At 49.5% G+C, this 15,619-nt stretch overlaps 1 protein-coding gene across 1 annotated transcript in view; it reads left to right on the top strand.

Moving 5' to 3' along the window:
- Window positions 1–15,619, top strand: part of DBF4B (DBF4B-CDC7 kinase regulatory subunit) — a 437,979-nt gene that overhangs the window by 265,926 nt on the left and 156,434 nt on the right. Inside the window, exons 9-10 of the mRNA XM_069634269.1 lie at window positions 12,698–12,832; window positions 13,261–13,393. Coding sequence (XP_069490370.1) covers window positions 12,698–12,832; window positions 13,261–13,393 — 268 coding nt within the window. The remainder of the gene's footprint in view (window positions 1–12,697; window positions 12,833–13,260; window positions 13,394–15,619) is intronic.

Genomic DNA, 15,619 nt, shown 5'->3' with positions numbered 1-15,619 from the left:
ATTACATCTGAGGTGGATGAAGGGTCTGATGAAGGTATGGTTCCTGATGAGGTTCCTGATGAACTCCTGTCTAGTCATAGCCAGCTGGAAGACCTGCGTCAGTCTCTGCACGACGCCAGTGATCTGGACACCTCTCCGGAGGTTGTTTGGTATGCCTGAGCCTGGCACGCACGCCGAGTCCTCATACCAGCGCCTTATGTCGAGGGTGACGGAACACTTGGGGTGGTCTGCGCCACCAGTGGATTTTCTGCAAGATGACCTGACGGATATCCTTGACCAAGGTCCACCAACTGACCCGGTACTGCCATTCCATATGGCCTTGCAAAGAAGGGTGGCAGCGGCTTGGACTGCTCCAGAGAGTCTCCCGGCAGTGAGCAAGTCTTTATAACTAGCGTCCAGCCAGTAGCAACCCCAGCAACTTGACTACGCACCCCGCTCCGGAGAGTTTGGTGGTGCAGACGGCTACGGCCTTGGCAAAACAGGCATCATACCCTACCATCCCTCCTGATAGGGACTACAAACGTTTTGATGGCTGGGCAAAGAAAGTGTTTTCTTCAGGAGGTATGTCTTTACAGGCAGCCAACTCCGTGTGTGCCTTAGCAGGTTTCACTCATACTCTGTGGAATTGTCTCTTTGGCGGCTGAACGTATTCCCGAAGGGGAGGAACGGGATGGCTTTCTTGTTCAGGATGGCAAGGATGCCATGTGTGAATCTGTTCGGTCGGGCCTGGACATGGCAGATTGAGTCAGCCGGTCCATGGCGGCGAGTACCATAATGCGCAAATTTGCGTGGTTGCGGAAGTCTGGGTTTGCTCCTGATGTACAAGCCCAGCTTCTCAACATGCCCTTTGATGAACATCTTTTTGGCAGCAAGGCTGACGAGATCCTTGAGAGGTTGCAGACCTCCAAAGCTGCAGCGAAGTTGGTGAGCGCTGCAGTTCGCCAACCTCTGCCTTTTCATCCTAGGGGACAGTAATGGAGGGGAGGTTCCTTTCGGTATTACTCATCCTTTGGTAGATCGAGAGGAGCTGCAAGCAAAGGGGCCACCGTAGGAGTACCAAAGGTGGAAAACAAGGTACTCGAGGTGCCAAGGCCGCTCGGGCAGTTGCCTCTTTAACCTCGGGCAATGCCGCAGCCGCTTCAGCTCAGTCATGAGGCCATCTCCATTGGTTCACCGGTTGGGGGAAGGCTGGCGCAGCATCTTGTAGAATGGCATGCCATTACTTTAGATGTGTGGGTTCTGGAGATCACATCCCACAGCTACTGTCTTTCTTTCCGGCAGAGGCCTCATGACAATCCACCAGGCAATCTCTCTTTGAAGAGTCCGGATCCGCTCCTTGCGCAGGAAATCCAAGCCCTGCTGGAGAAAGGCGCCATAGAACTGGTGCCTGTAGCGGAGAGGAACATGGGATGGTATTCCCCTTATTTTTTTTATTTCAAAGAAAGACTGGGGATTGAGACCCATCGTGGACTTGCGTGGTTTGAACAAACTCCTCAGGAAGGACAAGTTCAAGATGGTTACTCTCTCTCAAGTCCTCCAGGCCCTTCAACTTCAGGACTGGTTGGTGTCTCGACCTCAAGGACGCTTACTTTCATGTGCCGATCCATCCCAAGCACAAGAAGTACCTGAGGTTCGCGGTTGGCGACTCGCACTTTCAGTTTAGTTTCCTGCCGTTCAGATTGACCTACACCCGAGGGTTATCACCAAGCTCATAGTGGTGGTGGCAGCGTATCGCAGGAAGGGGGAATTCACCTCTACCCCTACCTGAACAATTGGTTGATCAGGGCATGCTCTCCCGAGCAAGTCCTGGATCATCTGTCACTCACCTGCCACTCCCTTCACAAGCTGGGCTTCTCCCTCAACTTGAAGTCCCACTTGACGCCAACCCAGCGGCTCCAGTACATCGGAGCAGTGCACGACACATCCCTGGGGCAGTGTTTCCCTCCCCAGGTGAGGGCTCATCACATTCTGCAGATGGTGCACAAGTTTCAACATGCCCAGAGTCTCCCAGCGTTAGTTCTTGAGGTTGCTCGGTCTCATGGCATCCTGCATTCTTCTGGTACCAGAGGCTTGACTGCGCATGAGATCTCTGCAGTGGGCTCTCAAGATGCAGTGGTCAGTCCTCCGGCAGTATGTCGGACCCCATTCAGGTGCCGCCCTCGGTCGCTCAGGACCTTCTGTAGTGGGCTGTCGAAGGCAATCTGATGAAGGGGGCTCCGTTTTGGCTACCCTGGCTGGAGGTGACGATCGTGATGGATGCATCCCTCACGGGATGGGGAGCTCATGCCAACGAGTTGACAGTCAGCGGTCGTTGGTCTCCGTCGGAGTCCAGACTCCATATCATTCTGTTGGAGCTGAGGGCTGTCAGGCTTGCATTGAAGGCATTTCTACCGACTGTGCGAGGGAATAATGTCCTGATTCTGACGGACAACAGTGGCCATTCACTTCCTCAACCAAAAGGGGGTCCAGGCTCACTTCCTCTGTGCAGGGAGGCAATGCAGCTCTGGTTCTGGGCCATCCAGCAGGAAGTTTAGATCTCTGCAGTTCATCTGGCTGGAGACAAAAATTAGACGGCAGACGCTCTGAGGAGGCAGAGCGCGATCTCTCACGAGTGGGAGCTGGCTCAGGAGATTCTCCTGGAGATCTTCGCTCTTTGAGGGACCCCACAAGTGGATCTCTTTGCCTTCAGTGTCAACCGGAAGTGCGAAAGGTTCTGCTTGCGGGAATCTCCTCCAAGAGGAGCCTTAGGGCACGCGTTCGTGGTGGAGTGGTCCTTCCCACTGCTGTACGCGTTTCCTCCAGTCCCTGTCATCCCGCAAGTGCTGCGGAGGTTCGGTTCCCGGATGATCCGCATTGCTCCGGCATGGGCCCGAAGAACGTGGTACTCGGATCTTCTCGACTTGTCCATCTGCCCTCCACGTCGTCTTCACTACCGAGACAATCTGCTCTCACGAGGGGGAGGTCAGGTTCCCAATCCAGAGGTCAGATCCCTTAACCTTCACGTTTGGCTTCTCAAAGGTTGAGGTATAAGGATTGGGACCTCCCTGAAGACGTGATGGAGGTGTTGCTTTCAGCCAGAAGGCCTGCAACAAAGTCCCTGTACCGTTGCCGTTGGAGAAAGTTCTGCGACTGGTGCAGGGTTAAGAATGTGGATGCTTTTTCATGTGACTATCCTGTGGTTCTGTCTTTTTTGCTTTCTTTAGCCCACAAGAGCCTGCAAGTGGGTACCATTAAAGGTTACCTGGCAGCGCTGTCCATATTTAAGCGCTCGTCGGAGGAGTGTTCTTATTTCAAAATTCCTTTAATTTCTCAGTTTCTGAAAGGGCTCACTAATGTGTTTCCACTGTCACCTTTCCAGGTGCCTGGTTGGGATTGGAACCTTGTTAAAATTCCTAATGGGTGCTCCATTTGAGCCTTTGCATTCTTGTCCTGTGAGACTGTTCAACCTTAACTGTATTTTTAGTTGCGGTTACTTCCGCTCGCAGAGTGAGTTGCAGGCACTTTCTGTTAAGCCAGCCTTCACGGTGTTTCATAAGGACAGGGTTGTCCTTGGAGTTCGTCCTTCCTTTCTTCAGAAAGTGCTGTCGGAATTTCATTTAAGCCAGAAGGTCATTCTTCCGGCATTTTATCCTCCTCCATATCCTGGTAAGGAAGGGGAGAGGCGCCATAGGTTGGATCCTAGGAGAGCTTTAAATTTCTACATTTCACGCATGTCCCGGGTCAGAGTGGACGATCAGCTCTTTATAGGTTACGCTGGAAGGCGTTTGGAGCAAGCTGTTACTAAGCAGACTTTGTCTAGATGGATTATCTTTGCAATTTCTGAGTTACCGCTTGGTGGGTAAGGACCCTCCGGTAGGCTTACGGGCCCATTCTACTAGGTTTATTGCTGCCTCTACTGCCCTGCAGAGGGGTGTTCCTATTCGTAACATCTGTGAAGCAGCCACTTGGGCTTCGGTTCTTACTTTTGTAAGACACTACTCCCTAGATTCTATCCATGGGCAGGATCTGGCCTTTGGCAAGGCAATTCTTTACTCTGCAATTTGATTGGGCATTCTAAATTTCTATATTCTAAATTCTTTTCCCTCCATACATTGGTACTGCTTTGGGAGTCTGTCATAGATATGGAATACGTAGGAGGACCCAATCCCCTCGGAGAATAAGTTACTCTTACTTGGTAACGCTCTTTCGATGGGATGGTCTGACGTATTCCATATCGCTCTCTCCCTTCCTGCCCCGCTACAGAGTTTCTTATGCGATTGCAGTTTACGTTTCCGCAGGGCTTTCTGTGGTCATACTGGCAGAAGATTGGTGCCATACGTTCTGGGGAAAAAACAACTGAGGCTATGGGCGTCATACGTCCTCCTTATAACATCCGGTGACGTCTGCGTGACAGAGGCCCTCGTGGACAGTATCAACGTCATTGACGCAGGACGCAGATGCCGAAAATTTTCCAAAGCAGCACAGCTGTGGTGATTACCTGTCATGGATATGGAATAAGTCTTCGGACCATCCCATCGAAAGAACGTTACCAGGTAAGAGTAACTTGTTCTTCTCTATAAGCCCCATTCTACGTTTCCTTACTTAACACCCTACTTAACAGTATTTAAATATACATACACAAGTGCTGCTCATGGATGGAATTGGGAATGTTAGCAGGTGCCACGCTCAGGTGGAATTGTGAATGTTGGCATATGCCACACTTTTAGGGATTTATGAAGATTACCAAATACAACACTTAAATGGAATTGGGAATGTTAGCATGTCCCACACTTGGAATTATAAACATTAGCCTGAGTCGCATCTAGATAGGATAGTGAAGGTTGGCAAGTACTACATTAAATGCAATTGTGAATGTTAGCATGTGCCACGCTTAGTCAGAATTGTGAACATTAGCCTGCACCGCAACTAGATAGGATTGTGAAGGTCAGCAAGTGCCACAAGTAGATGGAATTATGAAGGTTCTCAAGTGCCACACTTAGACAGAACTGTGAAAGTTAACATATTCAATGTCATATAACCCACTAACCAAAAAAGCTTGAACTTTCTGCATACCTCTCACTCAAACTCACGCAACCATCTCTTGCACAACAAGCCGCATGCACTTCACCACACAAACACATAAAACGCACCAACAGCACACAAGGACTGACTCAGACAGATACTAGCACCAAAGCTCAGCACCCGTTGTATACCGAGTTGAAGCTGCCAACAGAACACCACTCCTCTCACTATCCTGCTCCCTCTTCACCATACTAACTCATCCCACCTTCTCGTTTACAGATCCGCCAGAGCGCCTCGGGACCAATTCCGTTGGTGATGGTGCGCGGTACAAATACCTTTAACATAACATATATTCATTGACATAAACCGTATGTACAACATGTAACCCTATATAAAGAGTATGTCACAATGGGGGTGACTGATGCAGTCAGTCAGCCCCTTAAAAGTACCTTCAAGGGCTGCCTCTGGTGACCCTGACGCCCTTAGGGCTGGCTGCCAAGTTGGAAGAAGGGCTAGCTGGGGCCTGTCCCTGATGATAAATGGGGGTTTGGCCCTGTCAATCGGGGTGGCCCGATTCACCAAATGGGGCCACCTCTGCTCTGCTGGTCTTCTGGGCAGCCCCCCTGCCCAAGTGGGAGTCTGCTGGCCATCACCATGACTCCATGATTTCTCTCCTTCATCTGGGTGGCCCGGTTGGAGTGGGGGCCGCTAATGTTCACTGCGGTGCCTGCAGCCCTTTTAAAATCTTCTGGGCGGTCTGTGTTGGTTACCCCCTGCCACAGCCCTGTGGCTGTCTACCTGTCATAAGTAGTTTGGCCTCTTGGCTCACTCATCAGGGGGCTCCTTCCATATGCAGTTGTGACACTTTACTCACGCCTCGGGGGGGCTCCATGCATGCCCAGATGCCTGGGTGGCCTCTCAAGGCAGAGGCCCCAAGTAACACTTTTTTTCTCCTTTTCTGCTGTCTTTTGCTTCTTTGCTTCCTGTCCTTTTCTAACAGTCTTGTTCTAACTCTCACTTTACTTCAATCCTCTTGGGATTCTTTTTTCTCCTGGCCAGCCCATTCTTGAGCAGGGGAGTTCTATTCCTTTGTTTTCCTTTCTTTTCTTAACATTCCATCCATCCCCATGGTGGGCTGGATGATTTGATCCAAAGCCGAACACATAAATAAAACAAACCCTACAGATTTAATAAAGTACTTTTTATTACCTTGGTGTCTGAGTCTTTATTTCGAAGGGATTGTGTCCTCCGACGTATTCCTTATCTTAGATATAAATCCTTCAGCTTTGCTGGCCTCGGAAAATTTTTTCGCCAGAGGGCGCTGCGCGTCGATGATCGCCGAGTCGATGACCCTCGACGGCCTCCGTGCCGACGTCGACGTCATCCTGCCTATAAAGGCCGCGCGCAGCGTCCGTTGCTCAGTTCCGTTTTTCCGCGCTTCGTTGTGCCTCGGAACACCGTTGCTCAGTTCTCGTCAAGATAACGTATATAATAACTACTATTTACCTCGATATCGATGGCATCCTCCTCCGACCCGACGACCCCTCGGTCCGGTTTCAAAAAGTGCCGAGACTGCGGGAAGAAAATGTCGTTGACGGACCCTCACAGGGTCTGTTTGTGGTGTCTGGGAATCACGCACCAGAGTTCGGAGTGTGAGGAATGCCTTTCCATGACGGCGAAAGCCTTGAAGGAGCGTAGGGGGAAGCTCGAGAGAGGTAGGTCAACTTTAACTTCCTCGAAAGCTTCTTCGGTAGAGTCGAGACGTTCGTCTCCTCACCATAAAAAACACTCTCGATCTAGATCACGAAGTGGCTCCCACCACTCGTCGACATCGAGACACTCGAAGAAGAGACGTAGGAGATCCCCTTCGTCATCTTCGTCGAGTTCTCCTGAGAGAGTTCATTGCCCCACAAAACGCAGCTCGCAAGCTGAGTGGGAGGAATTCAGGAAAAAGATGCTAAGCGTCTTCGAGAAAGCGGCCTCGTCCCCCTCGAAGACAGCTGAGGGTGATACCCCGGGTAAAAAACCCAAAAAATCTAAACGCCGCGAGTCGCAGTACCCGGCGGAAAAGTCAACCCGAAAGCGCCTCGAGCCATCGGGAGATAAAGCATCATCGACGCCATCGTCGAAAACTCCTTCGAAACAGAGGTCGGCGCCATCGACGCCGTTGTCGAAGGATCCATCGGCGCATCAGTCGATCGAGTCGACGCCGACGTCGACGCCGATATCGACGCCGGTGAAGGAAAGAACCACGGCTACTCCACAGCCAACGGTTAGACAAAAGACCTCCGACTCGACGCCGAGAACGTCGACGTCGTTCTCGAGCAGGACTCCGATCCTTTCGAGTTCTTCGAGGCCTAGTACACATTTCTCGACGCTTTTCACGGCGCCTTCGAGTACTTTCACGTCGGTGTCGACGACATCGACGTTTTCAAGGCCTGTGATGATGGCTCCTTCTGCATTGGAAATGGGGTTTATACCATTCCAAAAACCAATGTATCCCCCTTTAACCTCGATTTTTGAGGAAAGGGAGGATTCAGACCAAGATATTGATTTACAGAGGACCACATCACCAGAGCCAGAGACTTTCGCCTCTGAGGAAGGAAGATTAAAAAATCTTCAGGATGCACTTCAGGAAGCTAGTGGCTTGGACACTTCTCCTGAAGCAGAATTTATCAAACCAGACCCAGGAGAACATGCGGAGACTCCATATAGAGCTCTGATGTCTAGAATCATAGAATTTATGGGTTGGTCTGCACCTTCTCCTGCCTTTCAGCAGGATGACCTCACTGACATACTGGACAAGGGCCCACAGGAGGATCCTGTGGTTCCATTTCACTCTGCTCTACAGAGAAGGATTTTGACAAACTGGGAAACGCCAGAAATTATCCCGGCAGTAAATAAAAAACTGTCAACAAAATACAGGGTGGCTAGTTCTGACCCTGAATATTTGTCAAAACACCCTACTCCTGAGAGCTTGGTTGTACAGGCTGCAACCTCATCAGGCAGCACATCTGCATACCCCACTGCTCCGCAGGATAGGGATGACAAAAAGTATGATGCCATGGCTAAGAAGGTTTTTTCTGCCTGTAGCATGGCGTTAAAGTCTATTAACGCGACCTGTACGCTCGCTAGGTTCAGCCACACCCTTTGGGAGTGCGCTTCATCAGCGGCTGACTGCCTCCAAGAAGGAGAGGAAAGGGACGCATTTTTAAACATCATCAGGGATGGTAAAGATGCGATGTGCGAGACCCTACAAACTGGCCTAGATTCTGCTGACAGTATCAGCAGGGCCATGGCGGCAAGTACCACAATCCGCAGGCATGCGTGGTTGAGGAAGTCTGGTTTTGCCTCTGACGTGCAGACCAGGCTTTTGAATATGCCCTTTGACGGTTCTACCCTCTTTGGAAAGAAGGCGGATGACAGTTTGGAGAAACTGCAAACGTCCAAGGCAGCAGCCAAGTCATTGGGAGCTGCTATCCGTCAGAATACCTTTCGTCCTTCGGGATCATCGTGGAGAGGACGGTCCTTTCGTTACTATTCCTCATATGGAAGGGGCAGGGGACGACCGGCTCAAAGAGGCCAAGGAAGATTTACCCGTGGTGGACGGGGTAGGGGAAAGAAAGCCGCACCCGCAGGAGCAGGAGCCACTTTACCTTCGGCAACTGCATCAGCCGCTTCAAAACCACTCTGAGGTCTCCCCTCACAGAACACCAGTAGGGGGCAGGTTAACTCACCATCTGACGGAATGGCAGGCTATTACGTCAGATGCTTGGGCTCTGGAGACAGTGGCCCAAGGTTACTGCCTGCCCTTCCTACATATCCCTCAGAGTCATCCACCGGGGAACAACCCTTTGAAGCTTCCAGATCCGCTCCTCTTGCAGGAGGTTTTAGACCTGCTAGAGAAAGGTGCCATAGAACTGGTACCTGTAGCGGAAAGGAACAAGGGTTGGTACTCCCCCTACTTCATAATACCGAAGAAGGACGGAGGACTGAGACCCATCTTAGACTTACGGGAATTGAACAAATTCCTCCGAAAGGACAAGTTCAAGATGGTGACTCTCTCTCAGATCCTTCAGGCCCTCCAGCTTCAGGACTGGTTGGTATCTCTAGACCTCCAGGACGCTTATTTCCATGTGCCGATCCATCCCAGGCACAGGAGATACCTGAGGTTCGCAATTGGCAGCTCTCATTATCAATTTCGAGTTCTGCCATTTGGGCTAACCTCCGCCCCGAGGGTCTTTACCAAGCTAATGTCGGTTGTGGCTGCAAGTCTAAGGAGGGAAGGGATTCATGTCTACCCTTACCTAGACGATTGGTTGATCAGAGCTGTATCTTCGGAACAGGCTCAGAGACAACTGGATTATGTTTGCCACTTCCTTCACAAGCTGGGCTTCTCCCTCAATTTAAAGAAGTCACAGATGATACCATCACAGAGACTCCAATTCATTGGAGCAGTCCTGGACACTTCCCTGGGAAAAGCCTTGCCACCAGAGGTGAGGGCTCGAGATATTCTGCAGATGGTCATCAGATTTCAGAATGCCCAATATCTCCCAGCCTACGACTTTCTGAGGTTGCTAGGCCTCATGGCATCCTGCATATTCCTCGTGCCGGAGGCTCGCCTGAGAATGAGATCCCTCCAGTGGGCACTGAGAACTCAGTGGTCACAGTTCTCAGGAAGGATGACAGATCTCCTTCGGATCCCGGTCAAAGTAGCCCGAGACCTTCAGTGGTGGGCCTGTCGGGAGAACATCCTGAAAGGAGAAATGTTTTGGCAACCATGGCCGGAGATAACAGTAGTCACGGATGCCTCACTCACGGGGTGGGGAGCTCACGCCAACGACTTGACCATCAGCGGTCGTTGGTCTCCATCGGAGTCCAGACTACATATCAACCTGTTGGAGCTGAGAGCCATCAGACTAGCGCTGAAGGCTTTTCTGCCGTCTGTACGGGGAAGAAACGTCCTAATAATGACGGACAATACAGTGGCCATGCACTACCTCATCAAAAGAGGAGGCGTAGGCTCACTACCACTGTGCAGAGAGGCGATGCAGCTCTGGTTTTGGGCAATTCAGGAAGGAATCTCTCTATCGGCAATTCACCTAGCCGGAGAGAAGAACTTGACAGCGGACGCTCTGAGCAGGCAGAGCACAGTCTCTCACGAGTGGGAGATAGCTCAGGAAGTCCTTCAAGAGATCTTCGCCCTTTGGGGAACCCCTCAAGTGGATCTGTTCGCCACCAGTATCAACAGGAAGTGCGACAGATTTTGCTCAAGGGAATTTCCCCCGAGAGGAGCTCTAGGAGATGCGTTCGTAGTGGACTGGGAGTTCCCACTTCTGTACGCGTTCCCTCCGGTCCCTGTCATTCCTCAAATGATCAGGAGGTTGAGAAGGTTTCGGAAGACCATGATCCTAATTGCCCCGGATTGGGCCAGGAGAACGTGGTACCCGGACCTTCTAGACATGTCCATCTGCCCTCCAATTCGACTGCCATACAGAGAGGATCTTCTCTCGCAGAAGGAAGGTCAGGTTCTCCATCCAGCCATCAAGACCCTCAACCTTCACGCTTGGTGTCTGAAAGGTTGAGGTACAAGGATTGGGACCTTCCGGATGATGTTATGGAGGTGTTGCTTTCGGCCAGAAGGCCGGCAACTAAAACTCTATACCGCTGCCGTTGGAACAAATTTTGCAGCTGGTGCAGAGAAAAGAATATTGAACCCTTTTCTTGTGGTACACCTATGGTGTTGTCATTCTTACTTTACCTGGCTAATTCAGGCCTACAGGTTGGCACAATTAAGGGCTATCTCGCAGCGCTATCAATCTTTAAGCGCACTGCAGAGGAGCCTTCATACTTCAAAATTCCATTGGTAATACAATACCTAAAAGGATTAACTAATGTTTATCCCCCGAAACCTTTTCAAGTTCCCTTATGGGATTTAAACCTAATTTTAAACTTCCTAAAGGGTGCCCCTTTTGAACCACTACACTCTTGTTCATTGAAGCTTCTCACCCTCAAAACTGTTTTGCTAATAGCATTGACATCTGCTAGAAGGGTTAGCGAGTTGCAAGCCTTATCGTGTAAACCTCCACATACAATCTTTTACAAGGACAAAGTTGTTCTTCAGGTGAAGCCTAACTTCCTCCCGAAGGTAGTCTCGGAGTTTCACATCACTCAGAAGATTATATTACCTTCTTTCTACCCTCCTCCTCATCCGGGGAAGGAGGAAGAGAGACTGCACAGGCTGGACCCTAAGCGAGCCTTGAGCTTCTATATCAGCAGATTGGCTAAGATCAGACAAGCAGACCAACTCTTTGTAGGTTATGCAGGACATAAGTTGGGCCTTCCAATAACAAAACAAACCATCTCCAGATGGATTATTTTAGCCATTCTGGAGTGCTACAAATTGGCAGGAAAGGAGCCTCCTCAAAATCTAAGGGCTCATTCTACCAGGGGTATCGCAACATCCTCAGCCCTTCAAAGAGGGGTGCCAATTCGAGATATATGTGCGGCTGCCACATGGTCGTCCGCACATACATTTACCAAATTCTATAGCCTGGATTCCTCCTCTAGTCAAGAAACTAGATTCGGCAAGGCTGTGTTACACTCTGTCCATTCTGGAAGGGTAACATAACTTTTATTACTCCCGCCTCCAGTCACAATACCACTGCTATGGGAGTCTATCTAAGATAAGGAATACGTCGGAGGACACAATCCCTTCGAAGAACTAGTTACTCTTACCTTGTAACGTTCTTTCGATGGGATGTTCCTCCGACGTATTCCTTATCGACCCTCCCATCCATCCCCGCAGTATGACTTCCTGTGGGTTTGCAGCCTATGCTCCTTCAAGGTGATTAGTCTAATCCAAAAACATTACTGGGGACTACAAAACGGAACTGAGCAACGGACGCTGCGCGCGGCCTTTATAGGCAGGATGACGTCGACGTCGGCACGGAGGCCGTCGAGGGTCATCGACTCGGCGATCATCGACGCGCAGCGCCCTCTGGCGAAAAAATTTTCCGAGGCCAGCAAAGCTGAAGGATTTATATCTAAGATAAGGAATACGTCGGAGGAACATCCCATCGAAAGAACGTTACAAGGTAAGAGTAACTAGTTCTTCTAGGTGTTCCCTTGAAGGACAAGCACATGGCCCCTACTAGCTGGGTCCTGTGGTGCCACAGGCTACAGATGTCATTGGCAAGGCTGCTACTTGGGACACTCCGTTGGCTTTCTGTAAGCACTACTCACTGGACACCAGCTCCAGGAGTGATGCAGAGTTTGGTCAGGGGGTTCTTAAGAACCCTTTTGCTTCGTCCTAGATATGAGACAGGTTATCACTGCTCCACCCTCTGTTCTTGTTCGGTGGAATCGCCCACAAGGATGGAGAAAAGGGGCTGGGAAGTGTGAGTAATTAAAGTTACTCACCGTGGTGACTTGTAGTCCATAGGCCTCTTTCCTCCATACGTCCCACCTGCCTGCCCCGCTATTAAGCTAATAGGTAATGAGCGTAGCCAGGTATCTAAGCGTCCGAAGTGTTCAAAGGGTTCTGAGGTGAGGTGCTGCACGCTATACTAAAAGGGGAAACTCAATTTAAGAGGTTCTGGTAGCGTTCATGTGGTTGGGGACGCCCACAAGGATGGAGGTAAGGCGACTATGGATTACGAATGCTCTAGTAACTACTTCTTTTACTGTGTTTCAGACTGTTCCGACCTCTCCATCACCATTTCCAGTCCTTTCCTCAACTGAATGTCCTAGCAGCTCGAGGTTTCAGTCTTTTTGAGGTTACGAGTCTTCGGAGCTCACGTAAGGACAAGGAAATAAAAGACAAGGCAGTGTAAGTACGATTCTCCTAAATATGAAAATCATGATCTTGTGTAAAACCGGTTTTAAATAAACACTTGCAGTTTTCTGTAGTCAGAACATTGTTCAGCTTAACACAGTATTAGGATTTCGGAGAATCAGGGATGTGGGGGGTGGATGTATCTTCACTGTGGTACGGGCTAGGCTACATGCTCCTCCCCCCAGAGTGAGTCTGTTGGTCGGAGACCCAGACAAAGGTGTACATTATTTCAGTTTTTTGGTCTGTGTAGAAAAAGCAGCATGCTATTTCACAACCCATATGTATGTGCTTGTGCTGTTCTGTCAATGTGTGAAGCTAAAGAGGATGCTGTTTTCTAGCAATACAGAATGACATTTCATGTGCTGAATGGTAACAATGGAAATATTGCGGTCATAGTTTTCTTTTCCTCCTTACTACTCCAGTGATGCAGAATGTTACTTTACACACAGTGAAGGGGAGGAGCGGAGTCCCAAGGCTAAGCCTACAATTGCTGCAAAGAAAAGAAGGAACGGGTACTGTGAGTGTTGTCAGGAAGCCTTTGAGGAGCTTGAAACGGTGAGAATAAATGCTTCTATTTTCCCTTCATGAAGCCAATTTACTTTCATGCATGTGTGAATGTTCTTGTTCGTTGCCAAGCTATTTTTGGATTGCCACGTACATTGGTCCTATGAATATTATGAGTGGCAATGTTGGGGCGATTTAAGAGAAAAAATTCTCTCTCCACTGCCCTCTGGTGAGGGATGTGAAACTATCTAAAGTGTAAGACAAGGTTCCACCAGAAGGAGACCAAACTCGATGGGTAGCAGTGGCAGAGTAGCCCAGCTTCACTGAAGGGAGCGGATGGGGCTGGTGGCTATGCTCAAGTAGTCCAAATAAATGGACCAAATGATCAGGTATACTGAACAGTGTACTTCATTTACTTAGTTACACAAGTCGCTAGAAGTTTAGGACACATCATAGTAAGACCAGTGTAGAAACAGTAAAATGGCCTTAAGTTAGACCTTTCCCACTCCTATAACTAATATCAGACCAATATCTGGTGTTAATCTCTAGTTATTACACTGCTTAAGGGTGGGGACCTCCTGAAGGGTCCCTGTGCATGTGTCCTTGGGCCCTGTGGTCAGTCTCTTTAGATGGGGTCTTTCTTGTGTACCATAAGTTCCCTCCAGTCTCACCAGGTTCAGTAAGTGGTAGAATGATAGAGCACCCAGGCTTAACTTTCGGGGGTGGGTGGGCTAGGTAGCAGCGTGGTGATGCACAGGTTTAGTATTTTTCATGAATTCCAAAATAATTGTCAACGCACTGTTAGGGAGAATGTTCAGTTGCTGTGCTAATTCCCTTTAACCAGATAGACCCCCAGCACTTTTGCTGGACTTTGGAATTTTTTTTATTTTAATCTCCTGAGTGAGTGGTCCTTTTTACCACTCACTCTTCCGGTTTCTCTGACTGCGATTTCTAATTCTTACTGTTTAATGGGGTCTGGTAAACTCCATAGGCATCTACTTTTTGCATAGTGACCCACAGCACCCTCGAAGTCCCTTGGACTTCTGTTAATGTTTAAATACAATTTCCTGTGTGAACTACAGTTACCAAGAATAGTGAACTTTAGTCTTGCTTAACTTTTCTTTAGTGGGTCCAGCACACATCACTTTATGTGGAGTGAGGGGTGGGGTGGGGGGGGGGGGGGCAGGGGGTGTTTGGGGGTGGGTTACTTAGTAACTCCTTATCCCACTTCTCATGTAACTTTTTGTTACACTGACGTAAATGACTGGTGGCAGTGGTTAATTTTGACTACCTATTGTGCTAGGTAATCGCAGGCTGATTTCTCAGCTGCAGTACAGCGTCCATGTGCATGTGACAATTTTTCCAAAATGGCCCCCCGTCTTTTTTCACAATTTTTTTTATTTGGAAGTTTCTTGTGGGCTTTTACTTTATCGTTTAGACTAGGTTTGAGTCCTTTGTGTGTTTTGCCTTTGCCAGGTTTCAGGGTTGAAGCCGGGCTCAAGTGGCTTGGAAGGCAGAAAGTGAAGGAGGAGCTCGAAACCTCGCTGTCTTTTGTCTGTAGGAATGCCTGGCTGAAACCAGTTCTAAGTGGGCGGCTGGGTGTCCTGGAGGACAGCCAACCCCCAAGTGATTGCCAGCTGTATGACTGTGAATTAATGAAATTCTGCATAAAAGGCGTGGATTTTGGGACTAAGACAGTTGACCACTGGAACAAGACCTCCAAAGAAGAGGACTAGCAGAGACTACAGCAGCCCCTTCCAGGACCAGGAAAGCACTGGTGAAGCCTTGTAGCTGTGATGACCCTGTTTTCACATCAGCAGGGAAGATACTCCAAGAATGACTTCCTCCCTTAGGCTGGTGGGGCCAACTAGCCTCAAGACCTTCTTCCTTTTGGCTCAACACCCGACTTGCTGCGACCTTCCTGGGCTGTAATAACCCAATACCTGGGGTACCTCGACCATTATTGAGTACATAGTCTTCCGAGGAACGAATCTGGCTGAAACTTTGCAGGCATCCGTGGGGTCCCACAGTAGCATGAATTCTTCATCAAAATTCCCCTCACCAGAGTTCAGGACCAAGTGACTAAGAAATCCAACAAGGGATTTTCGTTCCTCCTTGGTGCTGAGAAAAAGGTGCCAGAACCACAAAGAGCCGCTGAAGTGAGTGGAATCTATTGCTGCAGAGTACCTCAAGTGCTGCTGCAGAAGCCCACCAAAGGTCGCCCCTTTCTTCACCACGACCAAGGAGCAGGAATCGGGGGCTGCATCAGGAAGGAAG

The sequence above is a fragment of the Ambystoma mexicanum genome, chromosome 13 (assembly GCF_040938575.1).
Source record: "Ambystoma mexicanum isolate Mex_15411 chromosome 13, UKY_AmexF1_1, whole genome shotgun sequence".
NCBI classification, from domain to species: Eukaryota; Metazoa; Chordata; class Amphibia; order Caudata; family Ambystomatidae; genus Ambystoma; species Ambystoma mexicanum.
This window is presented reverse-complemented; position numbering and strand designations above follow the sequence as displayed.